The sequence below is a fragment of the Zalophus californianus genome, chromosome 5, assembly GCF_009762305.2.
Source record: "Zalophus californianus isolate mZalCal1 chromosome 5, mZalCal1.pri.v2, whole genome shotgun sequence".
NCBI lineage: Eukaryota > Metazoa > Chordata > Mammalia > Carnivora > Otariidae > Zalophus > Zalophus californianus.
In genome coordinates this window covers 113,458,643-113,484,067 of record NC_045599.1, presented here as the reverse complement: position 1 = coordinate 113,484,067, position 25,425 = coordinate 113,458,643, and the positions used below count along the sequence as shown (strand labels likewise).

The 25,425-nt window shown below is 45.6% G+C and overlaps 1 protein-coding gene across 3 annotated transcripts in view; it reads left to right on the top strand.

Moving 5' to 3' along the window:
• Positions 1 to 25,425, top strand: part of ADRB2 (adrenoceptor beta 2) — a 109,552-nt gene that overhangs the window by 31,122 nt on the left and 53,005 nt on the right. Inside the window, exon 2 of one of the 3 annotated variants that reach the window (XM_027605149.2) lies at positions 3,238 to 15,426. The exons of the other annotated variants lie outside the window; for them this stretch is intronic. Within the exon in view, the coding sequence (XP_027460950.1) occupies positions 3,238 to 3,368 (131 nt within the window). The 3' untranslated portion in view covers positions 3,369 to 15,426. Of the gene's footprint in view, positions 1 to 3,237; positions 15,427 to 25,425 lie in introns of those variants that run through there. 3 annotated transcript variants of the gene reach the window in all.

The following is a 25,425-nucleotide window of genomic DNA, read 5'->3' as shown; positions in this document are numbered from 1 at the left end:
ATGATATGTACACAATACAGTGCACGTTGTTGAGCCCATATACATACAGAAACTATATACATATACACCTGCATATGTATGTATGTATGTATGTATATTTTATACATATGCAAAACCTCATGAAATCTTTTTCTTTCATCATAGTCTGCTTTCCCTGGTTACCATTTAGTCCATTATTGACATTTCGTACCAGATAATTCTTTGTAATGGGGGCTGGTCTGTGCATTGTAGAATATTTAGCAGCCTCTCTGGCCTCTACCCACTCGATGCCAATACTACCTTCCTGCCCACCACTGTGACAACCCAGAAATGTTTCCAGACATTGCCTAATGTCCCCTGGAAGGAAAATGTCCCCCAGTTGAGAACCATGATTTGTCCTCATGTCTCCCTTAGTCCTCTGGTTGACGAGGGGATGCTCATTGGTGAAGGGAGCAAATATCCAAAAGTCCAGCTAGGATCTATACTGTAAGGATGGCTCAGACCTGAGACTTGAAGCCATTCTCAGGGCTTCCACGTATGGCCTGCTTCCTCTGCAGCCGATAGGAGCTACGTGATTTAGATAACTTCCACCTCACAAGAACCCGTGGGGCAGCATCATTGTGTCCATGTTCCAGGTGAGAAAACTGAGACTCACTGGGGCTTGTGTAAAAAGTTGCCCAACTGACAAGGGGCAGAGAGAATGTGCTCCTCACCTTCATGTGAGCGGTTCTGAATCCGGTAGGCCAGTGCCCACTGGGAGTGTGCTGTGACCTCCCCGGTGCATGGGTCAGAAATAAAGGTTGAGGACCACTGCTCTGGTTCTGGCCCTCACTGGTAGATTGTCCTAGAATCACCAAATATGAGCATTAGAAGAGGCCATCAGGATGATCTAAGCCAGGATAATCTAACATGAGAATCTGATCATCACACAAAGAAACGTGGTGCAACCACAGTGAGTGCTCTGATGGAAAGGCACATACGACTGGGGAACAGACCTGACCCGGACTCCGGAGACACCTGCCCAGGGAATGGATGAGTAAGGGCTCGTGGGTAGAGAAAGCAGGCAACCTGACCCAGCTGGGCTCTGCAGCGGGATTTCTTAGGGTTGGTGGAAACCCAGAAAGGAACACAGGATATAGGGACATGGAAGTCCTCGAGGGGTGGGCCAAGGGTCGTGAGGAGTGACCGTCATAAGATCGCAGAACGCCATCCAATCCTATCCCTCAATGTGTAGAGGAGGAAACAGACGCAGAGAAGTCACTTGTTCCAGGACCCACAGCTAGGGGATGGCAGAGTGGCACGAGAACTCGGACATCCTGCCTCTAGAGCAGTATTTCCAGTGTCCATGCCACCGCCTCCACGTTCCCCAGCCTTGACCCTCCCTTCCCTCCAGAAGGGATCCCCCAACTTTTAGGGCTTCCCACTTTGTCCTAGAGAGTAGTGAAAATGCAGTCCTCAGTCCACCTGTCTGCTGAATGCTGAGCACAGGACCCTGCCGTAGGAAGTGGCATCCCCCCAAAAAGGGGAGTGCAAGCTTGGACTTAAGTATTGGCTCAGCAACCGGGAACCCCGAAATAACCTCACGAACATAGAGGCAGAAGTTACAACATAGTCTAGAGACCGGATCTGACTCATAGTTGTGTTTTGTTTGGCCACACAATGTTCTCAGATGTTTTTGAAATGTATGGCCACCACGTGAAAATCAGATTTCATATAAACATTCAGGTCTCTAGCCTGCAGTCCTGCATGAGGACCATTACCTGGAGCTGCTGCTTATCCCTCCTTGCTCTCCGCAGGTGCCCACCCACCCACTCTATTCTGCCCGCCCGCTCAGCCTGCAGCACAGCGGACCTGCCGTGGGGCCCACCCGCCCCGCGCGGCCCCACAACAACCCTTTAAAGATCTGCAGGCAGTGACCTTGGAGTGGGCCCGAGGGTCGTCCATGTGCAAGCCGGCCAATGCCAGTTCCTTCCGCTGTGGCTCCTCTGATTCGATCTCCAGCCTCCTACCTGTCGCGCCACACCCACCCGGCCTCAGTCCCCTAGGTCCGTGTCGCCCTTACAGGCATGCATTCAGAAGTCAGAACAATGCTCCCCGCAGGGGCTGGTGGGGGCTGACCTGGGCAGAGGAGTTAAAGAAAGTTCTTTATAGGCTACACCCTTGGTTTTCACCCTGGCAAGCTGACCAGCAAGCACAATGCCAACCCAAATTGAAAGAAGCCTCCTAACATACAAAACCGACTCTCTCTTCTGACTCCAGCTACACAGAATAAACCCCTGGAGGAAGACATCAGATCATTTCCTGAGACTCTACACAGGCAAACCTGGAACAATGTGGGAGGAATGACAAGCATCTTGAAACATTTTTTCATTTATAAGTATAAACAGTGAGAAGAGTCTAAGGAAAATACTTGTAAAAGCCCTTGTAAGATGACAGGGCTCCTTTGGCCCTCTGCGGTGAAATCCACAGGGGTAGGAAACAAGAAAACAAATGAGGCTATCAGAGAAAGCCCTGGCCTGCGAGTCGGCTACCCCGGGACATCCCTGGCATCTGCTTCTGACTACCCCGAGCCCTTAGGTAGGACGCTTAAACCCACTGGGCCTCAGGTGCCTGGACGAGTGAGAGTGTCAAATCAGATTGGAGGACCCACCAACCAGGACAGTGCATCCAAAATGCCCACTTGCAGGGGCGCCTGGGTGGCTCAGTCGGTTAAGCATCTGCCTTCGGCTCAGGTCATGATCCCAGGGTCCTGGGAGCCTGCTTCTCCCTCTGTCTCTGCTGCTCCCCCTGCTTGGGCTCATTCTCTCTCTCAGTCAAATAAATAAGTAAAATCTTTAAAAAAAAAAAAAAAGTCCACTTGTGTTCAGCATCTTCCAGGCTTTTCTCCATCTCGGGCCCCTGGAACCACTGCTCACTTATGTAACACTCCCTTTAAAACTGTCTTCAATTCTGCTCATATTTTTTTTAGTGTAGCCTCATCCCCCAAACATTTCCAAGACCACAGATTTAAAGCGTTAATTATGATTTGGGTACATATTAAAGTAAGTACTCGAGGATTAAAATGCTAAACGATCTTTCTCCACATACCATCTAAAATCATCCTGTTTGCTTACAACTTGGGGTTCATGGGTGGGTTTCAGGAAGCCTCTGAATACCCTAAAACCAGACACTAAGCTGTGTGTGGGAGAGGGGGGATTTTTGTGAGGAGAAATTAGATAAGTTTGCTCTGATTCTCAAAGGTCCGTCTGTTCCATACAGATGCTGAGAACCACGGCCTCCAGACCCTGTCAGATCTTTTTCGAGAAACGATGGGGCAAAGAGGACTGCATTTTCTAAATACCCTGCCTGGGGCTCTCTTCAGTGAAATCTCCTGCCATCCTGCTTTCTAAATGTCTTCTAATTGACTAAAGAAGTACCTTGAGGTCATTTGGTGGGGTGGGAGAGGGATGCGCTTCTCTGGGACCTGATGGAGCCTGGGAACTTGGCAGGCCACGGCCTGGGGCTGGCTCCCTCGACATTCCGCCATCCCGGTGGAGGAGGAGTCTCAGAGGTGCTGGAATGACAGACCCTGAGGAAAGAAGGGCTTTGCTTAAAGTGACTTCGTAAACACTTGGCAAACTCCCCCAACGCAGAATCCCTCGGAGCACAGCACAAGCAGATCCTCACTTTTTCTGGGGAAGACTCAGAAACTCAGCTCTGCAGGATGGTTGCAAGGAGAAGGGCAAGAATTATAAATGCTCTCCCTCCAGCAACTGCGTTGCCTAGCGGAGCTCCCTGCTATTTCTCCACCTGCTTGTTTTGCAGCTTGCTGAATCTCCATATGTCTGACCTGAATTCTTACGTGGCTTGGATGGTCTCTGGCTCTCACACCACGGGAAAAGACCCACGGCTTTCTCGGGTCCTGGAAGTGATGGTGGGTTCTTCATAATTGGGAACACACCAGTTCTAAATGCATGGTTAGCCTTGATCCTCACTGAACAAGGGGGCTTCCCTAGAGGAGGGCGAGTGGACATGCAATACACAAGGAATGAATGACTGACATGAATTACAACTACTGCTCAGTGCAGTTCGGTGTGCCACAGGCAAGGCTGGACATGGCAATCAAGGAAAACTTCACAGTAGAAGTGATATTTGAACAAAGCCTTGGGTCAGGTATAATTTTAACAGTGAGTTGTCCATGCAATATAGTTTAACACAGGGGCTCTTGAGTCTGGGGTCTGATTGGGTTTGAATTCTGACACTCCCGTGTGCTTGGTGTGCCCTTGTGCAAATGTCCTAACCCCTCTAAGCCTCAGTGTCCTCACCAACAAAATAAGGATCAGGACGGTGCATGAGCCTCAGATGAGAAAACCACACAGCACACCTCGCACGGAGCCTGCGCACATGTTCCCTGGTAATCCCCATCCGCACCAGCATCAGGGAGGGCGGCGGCGTGGGACATTCCACAGCTGGGACTTGAGGGAGTGGGGCACGGAGGGGGCAGCCAGTTTGCCTGTGATTTCCAAAGCCCTGCCAGCACCCTGAGCTACTCTCCGCTAAAGCTTGCAATCCCACCCGCAGACTTGGGACTTCACTGGAGAAGGAAAGGCCCGTCCTCCTGCGTCTCAGCAGGCTCTCTTCTGGCTGCACGGCCTCGTGGGCCAGCGCTGCACGTCCTCCTCTGATAGTGGCGCCTTTGGCAGGAGGACAGAGCCTCCAGGGTCCAGCCACTTGGTGCTCCTGTATCCACAGACGCTGATCCTTCTCGGGGCTGCTGCGTTGCCCTGGGAGAGAGAGAAACAAGAAGCCCAGCAGCCACCGTGTGGATCCACATCAAAGAGGGAGTCAGGATGCAGGGGGAGCCACGGAACAGCCAGAGGCTCTTCCTCAACTTTTGCTCCTGGGCAGGTCCAGCTGGGCCTGCACATCCCAGGAGAATGCATCCCTTGATGTTTGGTGGGCCCTGTTCGCTCTTCAGGTGTTTTGATCACGTCCTGTGAATCAGACTCAACGGCTTTCTCTTTTCTTCATGGCACTGATAGCATGTCCAGGGAGTGAGTATTGTATCTCTTCTATGGGGACGGTGCCTGCCCATAGTAAGCACTCAGGAAGGACTTGCCGGAAGTTAGAAGAATGCATGAATGAGGATCCACAGTGCCTGTCACGTAATAGATATCCCATAAACAGGTGTCACACGGTGAGACATGGCTAAGGAACTGAGAGGCGAAGAGTTTGTTCAGGGAAGCCTTCTTAGAGGTGGCTTTTGAGCGTGACCTTAAAACATTGAGTGGAATTCCACAAGGAAGGCTGAGCAGCAGAGCATTCCAAACAGAAGGGACAGGCATCTAGACACGAGAGCCCTGGGAACATTTGAGAAGTTGGGAAGAGGTAGATTTGGCTAACTGGAAACATAAAAACGGAAATGTGAAGAGGATTATAGAAAGCTATGCCTGGAGAAATTTCCCCAACCTTGTAGAACATCTGCAAAGGCTATGCCAAAGAAGGAGAGCCTGCCTCCACCAGGCAGTGGATGGCCAGTATAAGGAGGGGATGATGGGGTCTAACCAACGCTTTAAGAAGATTAATAAGGCAATGCCTCGAAGACTGGATTTGAGGTGGGTGGAAGACAGAAAGCAAAGGTCTGAAACCAGAAATGCGGAGAACGTATGAACAGGATTCGGTGTCTGGTTGGATGTTGATTGAAAACAATGATCAGGGAAGGGGAGAGGCGGTGATGAAGTCTAAGTGCCCGCATGGCTCATGAAAGGGAGGGATAGCCACTGCGGCATGAGCAGAGAAGTCAGGAAGAACGGGTGGGGTTAAGAGTCTGGAAAGGAGACTAAAGTCAAGTCCCCTCTGGTCTATTACATTCCTCGTTCCGTGAGTACCCATAGACACGCAAGCAGCAAAATCCCTCTGGCTGTTGGAAACAGAGACTAAAACTCCAAATGTATAGGAAAGGATTGGAGAAATCTTGAGGGTTACCTTCATGAAAGTTCTCTCCAGGAACAGAGTCTACCCACACCTTGGAATCAGCATAGTGTCTAGAGTTGGGAAAATCTGACTTCTAATTCTAGCTCTGCTCCTTCTTACGCGTGTGACCTTGGACAAATCTCTGAACTCACATGAGCCTCTACTTTCCATCTGTAAAATGGGAATGATAATAAATGGACCTCACAGGGCTTTAGTGAGAAGCAAAGAGCATACTTATGGGAAGTCCCTCGCATGGTGTCTACCAGCAGTGGGATACTCACTCTACATCAACAATTATCAATATTCTTTTATTATTTTAATTCAGACAGAGGTTGCAGATACAAATGCCCACAGGTGCTCAACTGGAAAGAGAAACGAATTAAGCCTAAAAGGAACAGTGACTCTTCACCTTCGGCAGACTCCTGCCACATGGGAATGGCAATCTTGGTTGCCAGATGTGCAAGTTTTCAAGAGAAGTCAGAAATCTAAACTTTGGGGGGCTAACATTTCCCATATAAAAATTTAAATTTAAATTACAAAACAATGTGTGGCATCCCACACTGCATGGACCAAACAAAACACACCTATGGGGTCGGTACAGCCCAAGGGCCGCCATTTGTGTGGTCTCTGAATTAAGACAGGCTTCCAGCTTGATGCAGAGATCCTGCGTGCCTCTTTGGAAGATAGAGGTGCCATGTCTTTCCTCCTCCTGAGATATTGGGCCTCCACCTCTCCCACATGTAAAGTTGACAAGCTGGCAAAGGATGGCTCAATCCTGCCCAGCTCTACACTTCTGAGATCTTGAGGACCTTGGAGTCTGGCCTTGACTGTGCTGAGGAGATGAGCCCTGGGAGGGGTCCATGGCTGGGCCAGCTGCCAGGGAGCCCAGGCCTGGCTCAGGGCTGCAGTGGGCAGAACCCTGTGGTTATTTACCTACAGTAGAAAAAGACACGCAGGAGAGGTGGTAAGTCTGGCTGGAGAGAGGCAGACAAGCAGGCTATCTGACCTGACTAGTTAAACCACTTTACTAAGAACTATAACCGAACTGAGTCTGCATGTGATTCCGTGTGTGTAAGCACGCAGGCCTGCCCTCACTGGGGAGGCTCTAGGAGACAGAGGAACACAGGCCTGAGTGTATATCTGCTTCATCTGTTTGCTTTTCTCAAGTTTGTTCCTGCATGAACGGACCTTCCTAATCTCTTGTACTCACAGAGGAGGAAATATCAGCTATAGCTGCATTTCCAGAAGACTTCACAGCACTGCCTGCCCAGCACCCCTGGCCTCCAGGTCCCAGGGCTAGAATATGTAGCCAGGTCTTTGGGTTCTCGAACCCGGAGTGGAAATGTAAAGAATCCTATAGGCCAGCCTGAGTGGTAGGAAGGAGTAGGTGCCATGTCTTCCTCCTCCTGAGATATTGGGCCTCCACCTCTCCCACATGTAAAATCCACAAGCTTGCAAAGGATGGCTCAATCCTGCCCAGCTCTACACTTCCGAGAGCTTGAGGACCTTGGAGTGGAGAGCCACCAGCAAGTTCAGACCCTCTTGCCAAGGGATAGCTGGCCATTCCCGGGCTCCGATTCGAAGAAGGGGCAGGTCAATGCATGCCCGGCAGGGAGAGAGGAAACCCTGCCGTTGTCCCAGCAGATCAAGGAGGGGATGCTGGGAAGGCAGGGTCACCTTTCAGCGAGGTACTTGGTTAGCCCAAGGTGAAGATTTGGTTTCCTCTGCTTTGCTGGGATATTTGACTTTGATCCATGATAACTTTCTACCCCTGAGCAGATGTATCCTGTAGCTCAATGACCCACGGCATTTTAGAAAATGAGACTCGCTATCTTTCTTAGCAGCAGAATGCTTTCTTTAAATGCTGTCTAAACCCCAATGTATAAAATATATTTTTGAAGGAGTGATTAACATGTTCCTTCCTCAGACTGAATCTTTATTCTTTGGTGGCAAAGATGTTATTATTTTCAAAATCTCAGATGTAGCTGTAGGAAACCTGAGGCTTCTTCGGAGCATGGTGGTAAAACCACTGACAAAGGCCACTCCTCCTGGGACGTCGGGATCCTGAGTGATCAGGGCTGGTTGCCTCATCATTCACAAAGTGAAACAAAGCCATAAGGCCGCTGCCATCGTGTTTCACAAAGTGAGGTCAAGACAACAAAAAGGCATTGAAGCAGGTCCCAGCATTTGACTGATCAAGTTGGAATAGGAGGGAACCAGCATCGTGTGTTGGAGAGAGAAAAGGTGATGGCAGAAAACAATCTGGGTCCTGTGTTCTAGGTTGGGCTCTGGAGAGTTTGGGCGCTAGTCTTTGGAGAGTTAGCTCTCACTGTGTGCCAGCGGAGAGACCCCTTCTTGTCTGCACACTCCAATCCCCCATCCGTGGGAGTCACTTCCCCGGGGGTCTAGGCTGGGGCTGCCACTCGGTGTGGTTGGCACAGAATGTTGCAGGGTCGCAAAGCTGTACGGGGATGCTCAGTGCACCACAGAATGGACCCCGTCCCCTCCATACCCCCGAATGTATGTATGCTACTAAGTTCTGAAGGGTGCTTTCAGACCAAGTGATGCAAATGAACTCTTGGAAGGTTTCCAGAGGTTCCATGGGGGGACAGAAGAGCAGTGAAGGAGGCCACAGCTTAGGAGCCCTGGAGTCAGACCTAGCCTTCAGTCCTAACTCTATCAACAACCCGCTGCGTGAACCTGGGCAAGCCACTTAGCCTCTTGCTGCCACCATCTATAAAATGGGAACAGCATGGTGTCTCCCTGGAAGGGCGGATGGTTTACAGTATGAGGTTGCACAGGGCGGAAGGCCTGATTACACCCGTACTATTCAGGTCCCTCCTCTTCCACAAATAAGCAGAATGACTGTAAACCTCAGTGTTCTGATTTGTCAAACAGGAATAATGATTAAATCAGACAATGTTTGTAAGACACTTTTCTCAGCACTGTGCTTGGAATATGGTAAACATCCAGAAAAAAAAAAATGGTATAACCAGTTGTGAGAGAAATTGAAGGGAATAGTTCCAGCTGTAGATGGAGGAGGGGGGAAGGGTGGATGATGCTCTGGAGGAGGACTGGCGGCCACTCCCCGCTTCCTGGGTAACCACCGGAAAGGTTCTTCCTCTTTCTGGGCCGCCATCTCTCCATCTGCATGAGGAGGATGTGGCACTCCATAATCGGATGCTAATAGTCTCTGGTTTTGTGGTGTACTTAGTTTCTAGTTGCAGCCCCATGGAGGGATCTGGGAGTCCGAGTCCAGGGTCCCAGCTCAAATGCCTTTAGGATCAGGCACACATCAGGCCTGAGTTAAGTGAGCCATCTAGAGTTGTGTTGTTTTCAAAACAATCACAAAGTTGACCTATGAAGCATGAGGGAATATTCTCTACATCCACCAAGAAACGTGTTCATTCCATTTTTCTGGAGCCACTGACACAGTCTCAAATTTTGAGAGACTAGAGGCAAGGGGGATCCTGTAGTAGGAGGGGCACCCAGGCCCTGTCTAAAGGTGGCATCTGCTCTTCACTAACAGTCTATTGTTGCCAAACAGAATGAAGGCTCAGTGCTACTAGATCTTCCAGATTTTCAAGGAAAGCCAGAAATCAGCTTTTGTGTGCACGTGAAATCTTCTGATCATGAGATTGGCACATCATTCAAAATTTCTAAAAAGTAATACTTCTGCAATCTGCAAATTAAGCTCATGGATGGTATTTTTCAATCTCCGGTATAATTAGTTCCTAAAACATATCAGCAGGTGTTGGCTGCTGTGACCCAGTACTCCCCATCTCCATTCCCCCCAGTGGAACAGAGGTTTACTCTCCATGGGATGCATGGTTTCTACATTTGGTAGAACCTGAGATGAATGTCTGACCCAAAAGCAGCTGTCCATGACCATTGTTTTCAGACTTCAGGATCCATAAAAATCACTTGGGAATGAAACCACCCAAGGAGTTTGGGTACATTCCATCCCCAGGTGCCACTCATAGAAATTCTGATTCACTAGATTTGAGGTGGGTCTCAGGAATCTGCCTGATGGTTTCTAGGCCTCCCTTTGGGAAACTGGTCTCAGGCCTAGCAAGGGGCTGTTGAAGTGATGATTGAAGGAGTCCTGGCTGATGTGGGTGCTTGGTACTAGGAGGATGGCCAGCTAAGCCAACTGAAGCACCTGAAGGAACCTAGACTGAGGAGGGTTACTTGCCCCTTCCAGGGAGCATGGACAGAGACCCACTCATGATATTCATTTACCAGAGGTTTATTTTAAGAATTCACAGAAAAGTAAAGAAGATAAGAAACCGTCTGAGCCACAGAGCCAAACCCCATTGGAGGCCAGAATATTGTTCACTGGACAGTTTTTTTACACTGAGTGACTGGATTATCTCATGCGTCCATAAGCCATGGGCATCTGTCTCTGCCCCCTCTGATTATGAGCACCATTCAGAGCCTTCACCCTATCTCACAGCTCTCCAAGAGACAAGGTCTGACAGGTTTAGTGAGTCCCCTGCCTATTGGTCAGAGCATTCACACCACAGCTGCCAACCAGCCCATAGATGGTAGTCTTTGGGTCAAGCTACCATTCTGAATTACATCACCTGTGGCCAGAGTGTCAAGGTTAGGTGATGCTAAGCATGGTCAACCTATGTGTCAGGAGCCTCCTGGAAAAAGGCTGGAGGCCAGTAGGCTCCTTGTCTGGTCTACCCGCTATGACAATGGAGGTGAAGAAAGTAACCAAAATGGCCAAAGACATAGAGGCTCCCACAGGAGCACTCTGCCCTGGCTGGCGGCAGATGTTACACCCGAAGATCTGACTGGCCTGTCGCGTGAGGGGCCAGGCTCTGGGAGTCCCACTGTCTGGGTTCTTATTCCAGCTCTACCATTCTCTGGCTGTGTGAACTTGGGCCAGTTATTCAACCTCTCTGAACATGGGCTTTCTGGTGTTTCCATAAGAATGATTATAATAACGCTTCACAAAAGGGTTGTGAATGTTCAGTGAAATCCTGGGTGGAAAGCCTTTAGCACAGAGGCTGGCATAGAGCAAAAGATAATATTTAGTTTAAAAAAAAAAAGAAAAGAAGAAATCTGCAGAGAGTTTCCCTTCTTAGAAAATGTCCTCAGAGAAGAAGAGAACAACATTGCAGGAGGAAACCGGAGTTCTGGAGAAACACGTGCTATTATTGTTATTCTCCAAGGATAGAAGAGAAGTGTGGACCAGCGGTGTTGTGGGCTGTGGTGTGGGGTGCCGGGGATGGAGAAAGAGCACTGTGTCAGTAGGACACCCGGGTATGGGCCCCACTATGCCATTTTTGTAACTAACCCCGTGACCAGCCAGGAGCCAGGTTGTTCCTGGGCCAGGGCCTTCCATTCTCCATCTCCAAGATGAGGGGGTTGGGACCATCTAAGCTCAGAGGGCACTTCCAACTCCGAAGCTCTGGAATCCTGTGAGGACAAGAATGGTAGACAAAGAAGAAATAAAGACCCAGTCAGCTAACCTTAAATTCTAGAATGGCTGTTTGGGGAGGGCTTTTTAAGGGAAGTTTACCACGAAAGGTAACTTTAGGCAGAAGTAACAGTGAGGTTTGCTGGGATAAGAAGGGTTTAATGGGACCTAAGAAAAGTCTTCAGGAAGGTGGAGGAGGATTTCACAGGGAAACAGAATGAAGCTGGCCCTGTGCAAGCCAGGGGTGGAAGGCATTTTTGGGGTGACCATTCTGGCCAGCAGAGGTGTCTGCCCCAGATGGCTTCATGGCATATTCTCTCACTTCCTTCAGGTGTATTACCTTCATTCAGCTCAAATACCACCTCCTCCGCCCTCTCCTCTGACCCTAGTACTAACTGAGCCCATCCCTAATTATCCAATCTAAACCATTCTTCTGCCATGCTCTAGGCCCTTCGCCTGCACTGGGGCTCCGCACACAGCCCGACATCACGTTATAGATTCTCTCACTTCCCCAGTTATGTATTGTTTCCTTCTTTCACTGCTGAGCTCTAAAAACAGGACTTTGAACATAGCTGATTCTCAGTATTTGTGGACAGAAGAAGAAGGAGGAGGGAGGGGAGCCTACTGGCCCCCAGCCTTTTTCCAAACGCTGCCCTTTGTCCTAGGGAACAAAACCTGAAGTTGAAGAATTAATTCCTAATTGTTAAAATTCTGAATTCAGACTGCTAAGGAGCTGGGGGACCAGGCGATCTTCCCCTTATTCCTGGAAAGGTTTTCCTACACAGAGCCTCCTGTGGAAGGCCAGGGGGACACTGCCCTGGGGCAGGGAGACCAGCAAGAATGCTGAGTTGAGAACAGGCATTCCATCTGGAGCGGACCCTGACTCGGAAAGGATCCCGCCTTTATTCTGGAGGCTGTTTGCTGGCCTGGCCTTGCATGGGGCTTTGAAGACTTGGACGTTCAGGAACTGTCCTGAAATTTCCCCTCTTCCGCATCCAGGAGGCCTGTTAACTTTCAGGAACTGTTGATTGTCTAGGGACTATAAACAAAAGAACAAAAGGCAAAAATCAACTCATTGAAAGGGAAAGAATCTCAGAGCCAACCGCACATAAAGCCCACTTGGAATTTAAACCCCCGTAGCGATATGCAGAAGGAACACTATCACGAACCCCAAGAAAAGTCCTGAGAAACCAAAGAAATTCCGTCCTGGTTCTCAGCCCCTGTTCGCAAGAGTTTTGGAGAAGGAACATGGCTCCCCAGAGCTTGAGCTTCTCCTTGCAAAGCACCTTGGCTACCAGTAGCACTTCTGTTTGCTCCAAAACAGGAGAGGGAGACACCAGGCAGCCTTGCTTTTATTTATCTAAATACTGTCTCTTTTCTGAAAGTGCTGTGAATCATCAGGGGGTCTGGGGGCCAACATGGCATTTTTACCGACTGTGTGACTTTTGGCAAGTTCCTTCTTCTCTGTGGGACTCAGTTTTTCCTTCTATAGAAACAGAGATCCGGGCTACATTTGGGCACCTTTCTCTCTGTTCCTTCGAATCTCCTTGTCAGTGGCCTCAAAGAGTTCAGTGTACTTTTCCAGCCTGTTTTCTCCCCCAACCCTCCGTGCCTCCTCTTCTGTTGGCAGATAAACTGTTACTGGTTTCATGTAAATTGCACTCCCCCCACCAAATGGGGAGCCCTTTGAGTCTTCGTCACAGACCCCAAAGTGAGGATGGCTTGCTCTCACTGCTGGTCAGAGCAGTGCCTGGACCTCGGCTCACTTTCCCTTATGGCACCAGGGCCAATGGACACGCCCTTCCTTTCTCTCTCTCTCTCTCTCTCTAGAAGCAAAGGCACCACTGCCTATTCTGCCAAGTTCCCCTCCAAGGCATGTGACAGCAGGACACCCTAAAGGGGAAAAGCTGCAAGAAAAGGCCTTGGGTCTTTGGCATTGGGTGAGAAGGTGGAGCTCGCCCAGTTATATGACTCTGGGGTTACAAAAGGATCCTTCTCTGCTAGACAGAGTCAACTTCCTTACCTATAGAATGGAAATAAGAACTCTCACCAGCCAACTCAGAGGGCCTTTGTGAAAACCAGATGGGAAAATAGATTTGGAGGAAACCTTTGAATTGCTACTTAAACGCTTGGGTCCAAGATTCTCAGTCACTACTCTGACCTCCTGCCCCTCTGACGTGTTGTTTCTTCACTTGGCCCATCCTGTTAGCCTCTCCAGCAATAACAAAGCAGTTCAGGCCATGGGCTCAGGAGTCAGACTGACGGGAGTTTCATGTTGACTCTCCTACTTCCCAGCTGTGTGTTCTTCAGCAAGTGAACTCACCTCTCTGATCCTCTGTTTCCTCTTCTGAAAGTGGGATAAAACAGAATTTACCTCAAGGGTTGCTGGGGGATAATGTATGAAAAGCATCTAAAGCAGCACCTAAGATGTGTTAGTTCCTGTTATTATTAGTGTTACCTCCTTGAAAAGCCCTAAGCTGTTGGTGCCAGCCCAACCACCATTGATGGGATCAGTGCACGACTCAACTAATGGAACTGGTAGCCATCCTGAAAGCAGTCAGTTCTCAAGGTGTGTCCACAGACCTTTGGAAGTCCTTGAGATCCTTTCAAAGGATCCACAAAGCCAAAACTAGTTGCAAGCTACTACGGTGCCTTTTTCACATTTACACCGATGGTACAAAAGTAATGGTGGGTCAAACCGCTGAGACTCACGATCCAAGTGGTGGTGCCCAGCTGTGCGATTCATCATTGCACTCTTCACTGTATGCAGCACCTACCAGAAAGAAAGAAAGAAAGAAAGAAAGAAAGAAAGAAAGAAAGAAAGAAAGAAAGAAAGAAAGAAAGAAAGAAAGAAAGAAAAAGCCTGTTTCATTTAACACTGTGTTTTATTAAGCAGTAAACATCGTTAATTTTATTAACTCTGGACCCTTGAGTATACTTCTCGGTAATGTTCTGGGTGATAAAATCCAGACAGGCATAAAGTACTTCTGCAGGGCCCTGCAGTGTGATGGTTGTCTGGAGGAAAAATACGCCAGCAGTTGTGGGTTTGCAATAGGAATGAGCCACCTTTGTCACTTGAAAGAATGACTGACCAACAAGCCATGTTATTCAGATGTGGATATTTGGCAGACATTTTCTCAAAAATAAATGAAGTGAGCCTGTTATTTCAAAGAAAATCACTAGAAATGTTTGCTGCCAATGATAATATTCAAGTTTCAAGTGAATTTTGAAAGATTTATATCTGCTACCATGAGCTTGTCAGCTTCCCGATACTTAAAGATTGATGGGTATGTTAATGAATGGGATTATTTGGGGTACTATAGAATGAAATGTGTCAACATTTAGAAGATCAACATAACTCAGTGAACTAGTATTTCCCCAACAACCAGTGCATGAAGTTAAAAAAAACCATGCATGGGTTAAAGATCCACTTAAATAAAATGTAAGTTAGACCAATGGATTCTATGTAATAAAATATGAAAAGTTCATTGATTGGCCTCCAGATTCCACACTGCAACTAACCTTTTAGAAACTACCACTTGTCCGGCGCCTGGGTGACTCAGTTGGTTAAGCGACTGCCTTTGGCTCAGGTCATGATCCTGGAGTCCCAGGATCGAGTGCCGTATTGGGCTGCCTGCTTGGCAGGGAGTCTGCTTCTCCCTCTGACCCTCCCCCCTCTCATGTACTCTGTCTCTCTCTTTCAAATAAATAAATAAAATCTTAAAAAAAAAAAGAAACTACCACTTGTCAAGTTTTAGTGTAATATCAAAGAATATCCACAATTATCTGAAAGACCATTAATATATTCCTCCATTTTCCAACTATGCCCCTGAGCGAGGCCAGCATTTATTTATATCCTTCAACAAAACACACATTGCAACATTGCAATTAAATGCAGAAGTGGATGAGAATCAAGTTGTCCTCTATTAAGCCAGATGTTAAAAAGATTTGTAAAGATATAACACAATGCCATTTCCCCCTATATTACTTTTGGTTTTGAAAGTCTTTCATAAAGACATGCTAATTATGTTAACATGTAATGGGTTTATTTTTGAATGATTAATAAATCAAGATTTTCAAAACTCCTGTTTTCATTTTTCATATGGTAAATATCGGTAGATACCCACTACATAAACAAAATCTGTTTGTAATCCTCAATCATTTTTTCGAGAGCAAAAGATCTAAGACCAAGATGTTTCAGAATCACTGCTACAAGCGTCTGAGAGAGGGACAGGCAGAGAGCAAAAGAGAGTAAAGAGAAGTTTCCTGTGTCGAGCGCAGGAAGGGACAGTGCCGTGCACTCTGAGTTCACGGGCTCACGTGAGGAGCACTCGGGAATCCCCTGTCCGACTCTGAGGGCCACACTTGAATAGGGATGCTGACAAATGGAACACTACCCAAAAGGGGGAACTGGACTATTGAGGGGTATGGAAACTATGTCCCCAGAAGAACAATAGATAGAATTAGGTAAATTTACCCTGGAGAAAAGCAAAAGAAAAATCAAAATTAATGTTATGGAATCATGTACCTTCTTCAAACCTCTGAAAGGTTACCAGGCAAAATGTAAACCACAAGGATGTGGAATGGCCCCAAATGTGTGTTTTGCTACAGCAGGATTTTTTTTTTTCTGTTTTTTTCCTTTCTAATTCTCTAATTCTTGTCCCTTTCCTAAAATGTGATTTCAGGTCTCTTCTCATCTTCTCATTCCCTTCTCTTTTTCTCTTTCTTTTTCTAGTTTTCCTTCTTCCTCCCACTCTCTCCCCTTTCTCTCCTTCCCTTCTTTTCATTATTTTTCTCCCTCAATTACCCACAATATATAACAAATATATTTTTGTTATTTTTTTCAAAGAGTTTTATCTTTTCTTCCTTAAGACAGCCACATGCCAAAGAATGAAACTGGACCACTTTCTTTCCCCATACACAAAAATAAATTCAAAATGGACTAAAGACATAAATGTGAGACCTAAAAATTATAAAAATCCTTGAAGAGAACACAGGCAGTAACTCCTCTGACATCGGCCATAGCAACATTTTTCTAGATAGGTCTCCTGGGGCAAAGGAAACAAAAGCAAAAATAAACTATTGGGACTACATCAAAATAAAAACTTCTGCACAGTGAAGGAAACAATCAACAAAACTAAAAGACATGGGAGAAGATATTTGCAAATGACACATCTGATAAAAGATTAGTATCCAAAATATATGAAGAACTGACACAAATCAACACCCCCCAAAAATAAATAATCTAATTAAAAAATGGGCAGAAGAGGGGGGCCTGGGTGGCTCAGTCAGTTAGGCATCTGACTTGATCTCAGCTCAGGTCTTGATCTCAGGGTCATGTGTTCAAACCCCATATTGGGCTCCACACTGGGTGGGATCCTACTTTAAAAAAAAATGGGCAGAAGACATGAACAGACATTTCTCCAAAGAAGACATCCAGATGACTGACAGATACATGAAAAGATGCTCAACATCACTCAACATCAGGAAAATACAAATCAAAACTACAATGAGATATCACCTCACACCTGTCAGAATGGTTAAAACCGAAAACACAAGAAATGAGTGTTGGTGAGGATGTGGAGAAAAAGAAACCCTTATGTACTGTTGGTGGGAATGCAAGCTGGTGCAGCCACTGTTGAAAACAGTATGGAGGTTCCTCAAAAAATTAAAAATAGAACTACCCTATGATCCAGTAATCACACTACTGGGTATTTACCCCCAAAAATACAAAAACACTAATTCAAAGGAATACATGCATTCCTATGTTAATTGCAGCATTATTTACAATAGCCAAGATATGGAAGCAATTTAAGTGTCCGCAGATGGATGAGTGGATAAAAAAGATGTAGTATATATACAATGGAATATTATTCAGTCATAAAAGTGAATGAAATCTTGCCATTTGCAACAACGTGATAGAACTAGAGAGTATTATGCTAAGTGAAATAAGTCAGTCAGAGAAAGATAAATACCATATGATCTCACTTATATGTGGAATTTAAAAAACAAAACAAATGAGCAAAAGAAAAAAAGAGAGAGAGGGACAAACCAAGAAATACTCTTAACTACAGAGAACAAACTGATGGTTACCAGAATGGAGGTAGGTGGGGGGTGGCTGAAATAGGAGATGGGGGTTAAAGAGTATACTTATCATGATAAAAAAAAATAAAATGTTTTTTAAAAAGAAGGAGGTTTTAGGGGCAGCTGGGTGGTTCCTTCGGTTGGTGTCCAACTCTCGATTTTGGCTTAGGTCATGATCTCATGGTTGTGGGATCAAGCCCTGAGTGGAGCTCCGTGCTCAGGGTGGAGTCTGCCTGAGATTCTATCTCTCCCTCTCCCTCTGCCCCTCTTCCCACTCACGTGCACTTTCTCCAAAAACAAAAACAAAACAAAACCCTAAAATAAATAAATAAATACAATCTTAAAAGACAGAGGTTTAAGTGTTGCTAGCTCCCAGTATAGGTACAAGAACATGAACTCCTGGTGTGGAGGGCAGGAGGGATGAGTAAGGCTGAGCCTTGGGCTTTGGGTATTACTTATCCCAAAGCCATCAGAGAGAAAGAGAAAGTCACCAAACAGTAAGTGTAAATGTTTTGTAAACAGTGACAGGAAAATTAAATAGAGAGTTCTAGAATATGTTAACAAGATTTCTGTTCTAGAAAAGAACTTTAAGGAAATAATCTAAGATACAGACATAAAATTATACACCAGAATGTTTGTCACAATATTATTTAAAATAACGAAGAATTGAAATACAATAAATAGTTAAATCATTTCTGGAACATTTACACAATAGACTATCAACCAATAAAAAGCAATTAATAGAGAAATACTTAACTGCATAGGAAATATAAGATAATGCTAAATTTTAAAAAAATAATCAAAATACCAGATCACATTCAGTAATTTATTCAATGTCTTTTTATTGAGTTATTACCTGCACTATAGCAGTGGGCATTCAGGGGTAGATATAGTCCCTGCCATTCTGCAGCTTAAATTCAAATAAAAAAAATAGATTTTAAACCATTAATACGAATACAGATAATGAATTGAATGCCATTTAATCCCTATTTTAATGAAAGAAACATGCAATTCTGTAAAATAGATTATTAGACCCATTTTAGAGATAAGGAAACTGAGGTTCACTGGGTTAAAAAGTAGCAACAGGTGGCAGAGCTGGAATTCAGATCCCAGTGGCCTGACTCCAAAGCCCAAGCTCTAAATAAATCACAAGGAAGAGGACAGAGCTCTCAGAAGACCCATCCAAGGCCCCACCAGAGAGGACCTTGGCCAGACCTGAGTATAAGGAATAACTTTGTGGAAGAAGCAACCTCTACTTGTGACCTAGAGAATGAGCTGTAGTTATTTGAGAAGGGGCTTCCAGAAAAGGACCTGGGGACACGTTCTGAGAATTGAAAGGTCAGTGGACCTAGCATATGTAATGCTACAGGATACTGGGGCTGGGGGGAGGCAGAAATGAGGCCAGAAGGGTAAGCAGGGACCTGATGATACAGGGCCTTGGAAGATCAGTTAAGGTATTTCAGGTTTATGCTTGAAGCTATTAGAAATCACTGAAGTGTTCTAAGTAGGAAAGCATCAGGGCCAGTTTTCCATTTACAAAATGCAATTCTGGCAACCCAGCGGAGAATAATTTGAAAGAGTCAAGAATGAAGTCGTGGGGGTCAATGAAGAGGCTATAGCCGTTGATCAGTAAAGAGAGACCATGGTGGTCAGAACAAGAAGGAACAAGGAAGAGAAAAAAAATGTCTCCAGAGACATTTTGGAAGTAAAGTTGACAGATGTAGAAATTAATAGAACATAGAGAGATGAAAAAGAAACAACAGCAGGATGTTGGGGTGATTCTCAAGTATAGGCAGGTCAAGCTATCTGCCAAGTGAGGTGCGGGTCATTGAAAGAGGGAGCACAGGCGGGGGATGGGTAATGGGTTCACTTCAGGACAAGCTGGGCTTTACGCACCTTTGTGACATGTAGGTGGCAATACCCAGTGAGGACACTGAGTCTGAATTTCAGACGAAGGAGCAGAACTAGAAGTCTCTATATCCGAGGACTGGGTGTTGGGACCAGATGAGATTCCCTTGGGAGAGGTGTGTCTTGAGAAGACAAGATAGCCTGGGATAGAGCCTGAAGAACACCAGTGTGTAAGGGGTGCGGGGGGCAAAAGAAAATGGCTGGAAAGAATGAAAAGAACTGGAGAATAAAGGGCAGCCAGGAAGGTGGTAAGAAAAATGCCTACAGAAGAAGTGAGGTATCCGAGAAGCCCGCTGCGAGAATGATTCCAGAAGGCGGGAGTCAACAGTAGGCAAGGAAATGTTACCTGGCTCTAGAAATAAGGAAGATGTCAGTCACCTTTGGGAAGGTAGTTTCAGTGGCAAGATGGGGGCAGAAGCCAGAGGAGCAGGTGAGTAGGAGGAAAGCAAGTGGAGAAGACACACAGAGACACATTCCCTGGCTCAACAGGGAAGGAAAAAGGTGGAGTGGTAGGTGGGGGAGAGCCAAGGCTAAATACTGGTTCCTTCCCTCCTCAAAGTTACACTCTGAATAGATGAGCTGGACCAATATCTGCTCACATGCACTAGAATTGGTAAACCATATTATTACTAGTCAGGAATCACTGATCTTCTAAGTCACTTGATTTCTCTAAGAAGAAAATGATGGAAATAAAGATTATGGAGAATATCACAACATGCCAAGGAAGCTGCAATTGACCTCTTGATTCTATAGTAATAATAAAAATTTTTTTTATTATAATAATATCAGCTAACAGTTGCTGATCACTCATAGTGTATTATGCATTGTTCTCAAGACCCAGCACATATAACTCACTTAATCCTCACAACAGGGGCCCCTGGGTGGCACCGTCAGTTAAGCATCTGACTCTTGGTTTCGGCTCAGGTCATGATATCAGGGTCTTGAGATCAAGCCCCACGTCGGGCTCCAAGCTCAGTGAGGAGTCTGCTAAAGTTTCTCTCTCCCTCTCCCTCTGCCCTCCCTGAGCTCCCTCTCTCTCTAAAAATAAATAAATAAATCTTAAAAAAAAAAATCCTCACAACAACCTCATGAAATCAGTCCTAATCCCCATTTTGGAGATGCAGAAACTGAGAGACAGAGAGTTGAAATAACTCACCCACAGTCACACAGCAAGTAAGTGTTGGAGTCAAGATTCTTTAGTTGTGTTTCTCCCTGACTTGCCCTAGGGACAAAGGAGAAAAAATAAACTGAAAGGGTCCAGGGCAGGAAAGGTGAAGTAATTCAGAGGTTGCCAGGACACTTTCTTTCCAGAAAAGTCCTGGCATGAAAGGAGAGCAAACTGGTCTTTAAGTACTCTCCGTTCCTTTTTCCTAGTGGCTCAGAAGCAGACAATGGTTTTCTCTGAGCCAAATGCTCTCGGCCCTGCTGGCACTAACCACATAATTATGTCCTTTGAAATTCTAGTCGTCTGATGGTTGGAGCACAGAGGTTGAAGACCTCGGAGAAACTATAAAGAGCAGAATGCAAAAAGTCTTTCTTATAAGTGGTCCTTCTAAGCTGATTTCCTATCTGCACATCTTTGTACCATTTACTGAGGGCCTTCATGCTCATGATCTCATTTGATTTCCACAACAAGCCTAAGGTAGACAACGAGGAGTCCTGACCTCTGGATATTTGCACATCCCGTACCCCCTCCTTCGAACATCCTCCTCTCCCTTTTTCTTCTGGTATTGCTTAGTTATCTGGTTTATCATTTCCTATGTTTTGGTCCACTGACTTGAGGGAGGGGAGAAAAGTCAGTCTCAAACAAATATCTTTTGTGGCTGTTGGTGGTGGTTCTAGACTAAGGGGGTTATGATCTATACCTCTTCTTAAAGGGAAGAAACTTTGGCTGCCTGAGTGCATCAGAAATACTCAAAAGTAAGTGAAATCTATCTTAGGACTTTATGAGCCTGTATCGGTCAGGGTTCAGTTGGGGTAGATTCATTATCAATATTATAGAATAAGAGAATTATTATAAAAATTAGACTTTACCCAATTATGGGAAAAGCTAGGGAAGTAAAAGTCTTAAAGGCATTTTTGAAAGATCAAAAACAGAGTCACAGGTAATCTGAAAAGCCAAGAACATGCAGCCACCAAAGTGGGTTCACAGAGGGACAGTGCTGGAAGAGGTCTGTGGGAAGCCATGACGTCTCAGAGGTATGGCCTCTGGGGGTCCAAAGATGAGGCAGTGGGCCCAGAGCTGCTGGTCGTCAAGAGGAAGAGCTGCATGAGCTCACCTGACAAGGTACCTCTGCCCCTGCCATTATGGAATGATGGCTACCGCTTCACTTCCGCCTTCCAAATCTTGTACAAGTTCCTCTTTTGCTCAACTCCAGGCTAAGACCCAAAAGGGAACCATATGTCATTCCCAACTAAGCAAAGTCGACACAGCAAAATCCAGCACACACCCTAAAGAGGTAAAAGGCAAACTGAAGTAAGGCCTTACTAGCCCGGTAAGGGGTATCACATGAGAGTCACAATTGACTCCTCTTATGTCTCCCCCATGCCCAGTTGCCATCAAATTCTATAGCTTCGAGCTCCACATGATACACGCATTCATCCTCTCTTCTCTATCTCTGTGTTCATCACCTTAGTTCTGCTTCTCTTTACCTTTTGTCTTAAAGATTGAACATCTTTCAAGTTCTCCACTCACCTTGCTCTCTCTGGCCTAAGTATCCCTGGCACTCGAAACTTCTGCCTAGAATGTACTTCCCCTCCTTTATACTTTGGGTCTCCATTTAAATATCACTTCCTTCTGGAAGAATGTTTGGATCCCTTGAAAAATCTGAGTGAGATGTTTCTCTCTGGCACTTGTTATATTTTAAGTATTGTTTAATGATCTGTCTTTCTCTGCATCCTCACCAATAAATGCCTGGCATGTAAGGGCTCTGTAATTGTCAGATGATTGACTGAATGAATGAATGAGTGAATGAATAATGTCTCCCCATTTCCAGTGTGTCTTCTCTTCAGTATCTTCTATATTCTACATTGACATTATCTTTTCCAAAACCTGAAATTCCTCAGTGGCTTATCATTGCCAGTGGAATAAAATCCCAACTCCTCATCTGGGCATTCAAGAACCACCATATATGATCACAGCCTATCTTCTCTAAACATCTCCCAGGATTCCTTCTACATGTTCCCTCTGCATACCAACCCAACTGATACACAGATTATTCTCTGAGGAAGAGTAATTATTTGTCATAATAATTTTAAAAACAGCTTTTATCTATTGAGCATGTATCATACAGTAGGCACCATGGTAAACATTTTATATACTACATCTTATTGAATCATCACAATGACAGTCACAATAAGGGACTAGGTTCTCATCTCTTACCATCATTCTAGAGAACACTGAAGCTCAGAAAGGATGTCATTTGCCCAAGGTCATATAGTAAATAATGAAACAAGTATTTATATTTTTAAAATACTTATTTATTTATTTATTTATTTATTTGAGAGAGAGAGAGCATGAGCAGGGGGAAGGGGCAGAGGGAGAGGGAGAAGCAGGCTCCCCACTGAGCAAGGAGCCAGATGCAAGGCTTGATCCCAGGACCCTGAGATCATGACCTGAACCAAAGGTAGACGCTTAACTGACTGAGTCACCCAGATGCCCTGAAACCAGTATTTAAACTCATGTATTATCTAACTCCAAAGTCAAGATTATAACCACTCCACTGTACCACATGCTTCTGTAAGCAGTTCTCAATGGCCATTTGCTTAATTAATTAATTAGTGCTTACCATTACCTAAACACTTTGAATATTTTGTCCCCTTTGAATTCTCAAAATAGCTTTATGAGGGAAAAACTATTATTCCTGGATTATAGATGATAAAAGTGAGGCTCAAAGAGGTGAAGTCACCTACCTGAGGTCACAGAGATCAAAAGAGGCAAAGCTGGACTTGTGTGCCGTGACAGGACCACTGTCAGAATCACCATCACTGTAACTGAAACAGCCCTAGTCACCCTCTTGTTTAAGTGCCCTTGCTTTATGGGTAAGAAGACAATTCCCAGACTGGCTCAGTGACAGCCCCGTTGGTGGTAAACCAGAGCTCTGGCTTCCTGTCCAGTGTGTTTTCCATTATAAAATCTGTCTCTTTCCCTGACCAGAAATTGATGAGAGCCAAGTTATCCCTACCGGCTGACAGAGAGAACACCCAACCTACTTAGTCTTTGTTCATTTTGTACCCTCTGCCTATTAAAATTCAACATCACTCTGCTGGTCGTCAGGCCATCTGTTTCTATAAATAGAAAGGAGAATGAGTCAGAGAGATGGTGCCTGCCTTCCAGGAGCTTCAAAGTAAATAGTGACAATACTGATAGGGACACTCTGACCATTAGACAAAGGTCCCATAAAAACAAGCACTCAAGACTTTCCATTCATACAAGCAATGGATTCAGTGAGTCCTGAAAGTTGCATGTTTATCCTGAGTAGTTTCTAAGGAAAAGCATCACCTTCCTGGAGGAGATGGGATTTTAAGAAGAGTTGAAATGCTGCAAGATACAGAGTCCATCCACCTAGAACCTAGACGTTGAGTAGGGCTGGGGTGCATTGTGAGAAGACATAGAGACGGGAAAGGAGTTTCAGACTGAAGGGGCAGTGAATGTTCTCATTCATTCCGTCATTTCTTTTTTCAAAATTTACTTCTGGCCCACCTACTACTGTGAGCCAGGAATTGTATGAGAGCTTAAAACAGAAGAGCTTAACCTAGACTCGTCCTGGGAGAGATCTTTTCTGCTGAGCTCTGAAACTAGGAGATTGGGTACAGATGGGGAAAGCATTTTGGGTGGGTGCAAATAGCAGGTGCAATAGCCCTGAGGTGAGAGAGAACACGGTTCCTTGGAGGAACTGAAAGAAGGCCGTTGTACACAGACAGCTTTTATCCTGGAATGAGATAATGGATTGGCTAATAAATAGCAAATCATGGAAAGACCTTCAGTTCATTTTATGAATTTTTATAGTTAGGATGTGGCAGTTCTAAAACTTGACCCAAGAATTCTTTGATACTCTTCCCGTCGAAAGGAGCTCCAGGTCACTCACCTCAAATCTGGGCTCTCTGATGCTGTGCCAGATTCTGGGGGCAGGTCTTAAGAAATGGCACCTTCCACTTCGTGTCTTTTGGTACACTTTTAGAACCCAGCCACCACATTGTGAGGAAGCCCAAGCAGACTCTGGAGAAGCCCACATAGTGAGGCCATATGGACAGGAACTGAGGTCCCTGGCCCTTCGCCCCAGCTGAGCTTGCAGATGATAGCCAGCACTAACTTGCCAGCCATATGAGTGAGTCATCTGGGAAGTAGATTCTCCATCCCCTAGTCAAGCCATTTCAGCTGATGGTGCAAGGAACAGATAACTCCTCCCTGCTGAACCCTGACCAAATTGTAGATTCTTCATGTAAACAAATGGTTGTATTGTTTTCAAGATGATTCATGTTTGGAGTACCTTGTTACATCACAATAGATACCAGGAATATAGGGAAAGGGGAAGCCATTGAAGAATTTTGAGTATGAAGAAATGGGGACTGTGGCAGTTATTTACTTCACAGAGATGTTCTGAGAACTGAATGAGATAGTAAATGCACAGTGCTTTGCCAGTCCTGGGGGATTCAGTAAGTCTTCAACAAATGTGAGTTATTACTGCTGTTATTTTTAGAGTCTAGAGAAAAGGAAGAGGGTGTAAGGAAGTATTTCAGGAGTCAAAGGATGAGTTAATGTTCACATGGACTGGAATGGCGACGGCATTGATAAAGTAGGTTGGGAAGGGACTCAGGATGTAGAATTGATGGGCTGTCCTAACTGATGGATGGGGAGGGTGAGGAATAATAAAAACTCGAGAATCATTCCAGCCTTTCTGGCCTTAGCACTGAGGCAACAAGGGTAGTAGACAACTGCTGAATTTGATTTCCAGCACCCAGAATTTTTACCATCCAGGTAATTTTACCCCCATTTCCTTCGGAAGAATCAATCTGCCTTCACTCTTTGTCCATTTGACTTGAGCAGGGCTGATCCACCCACCTCCTCCTGC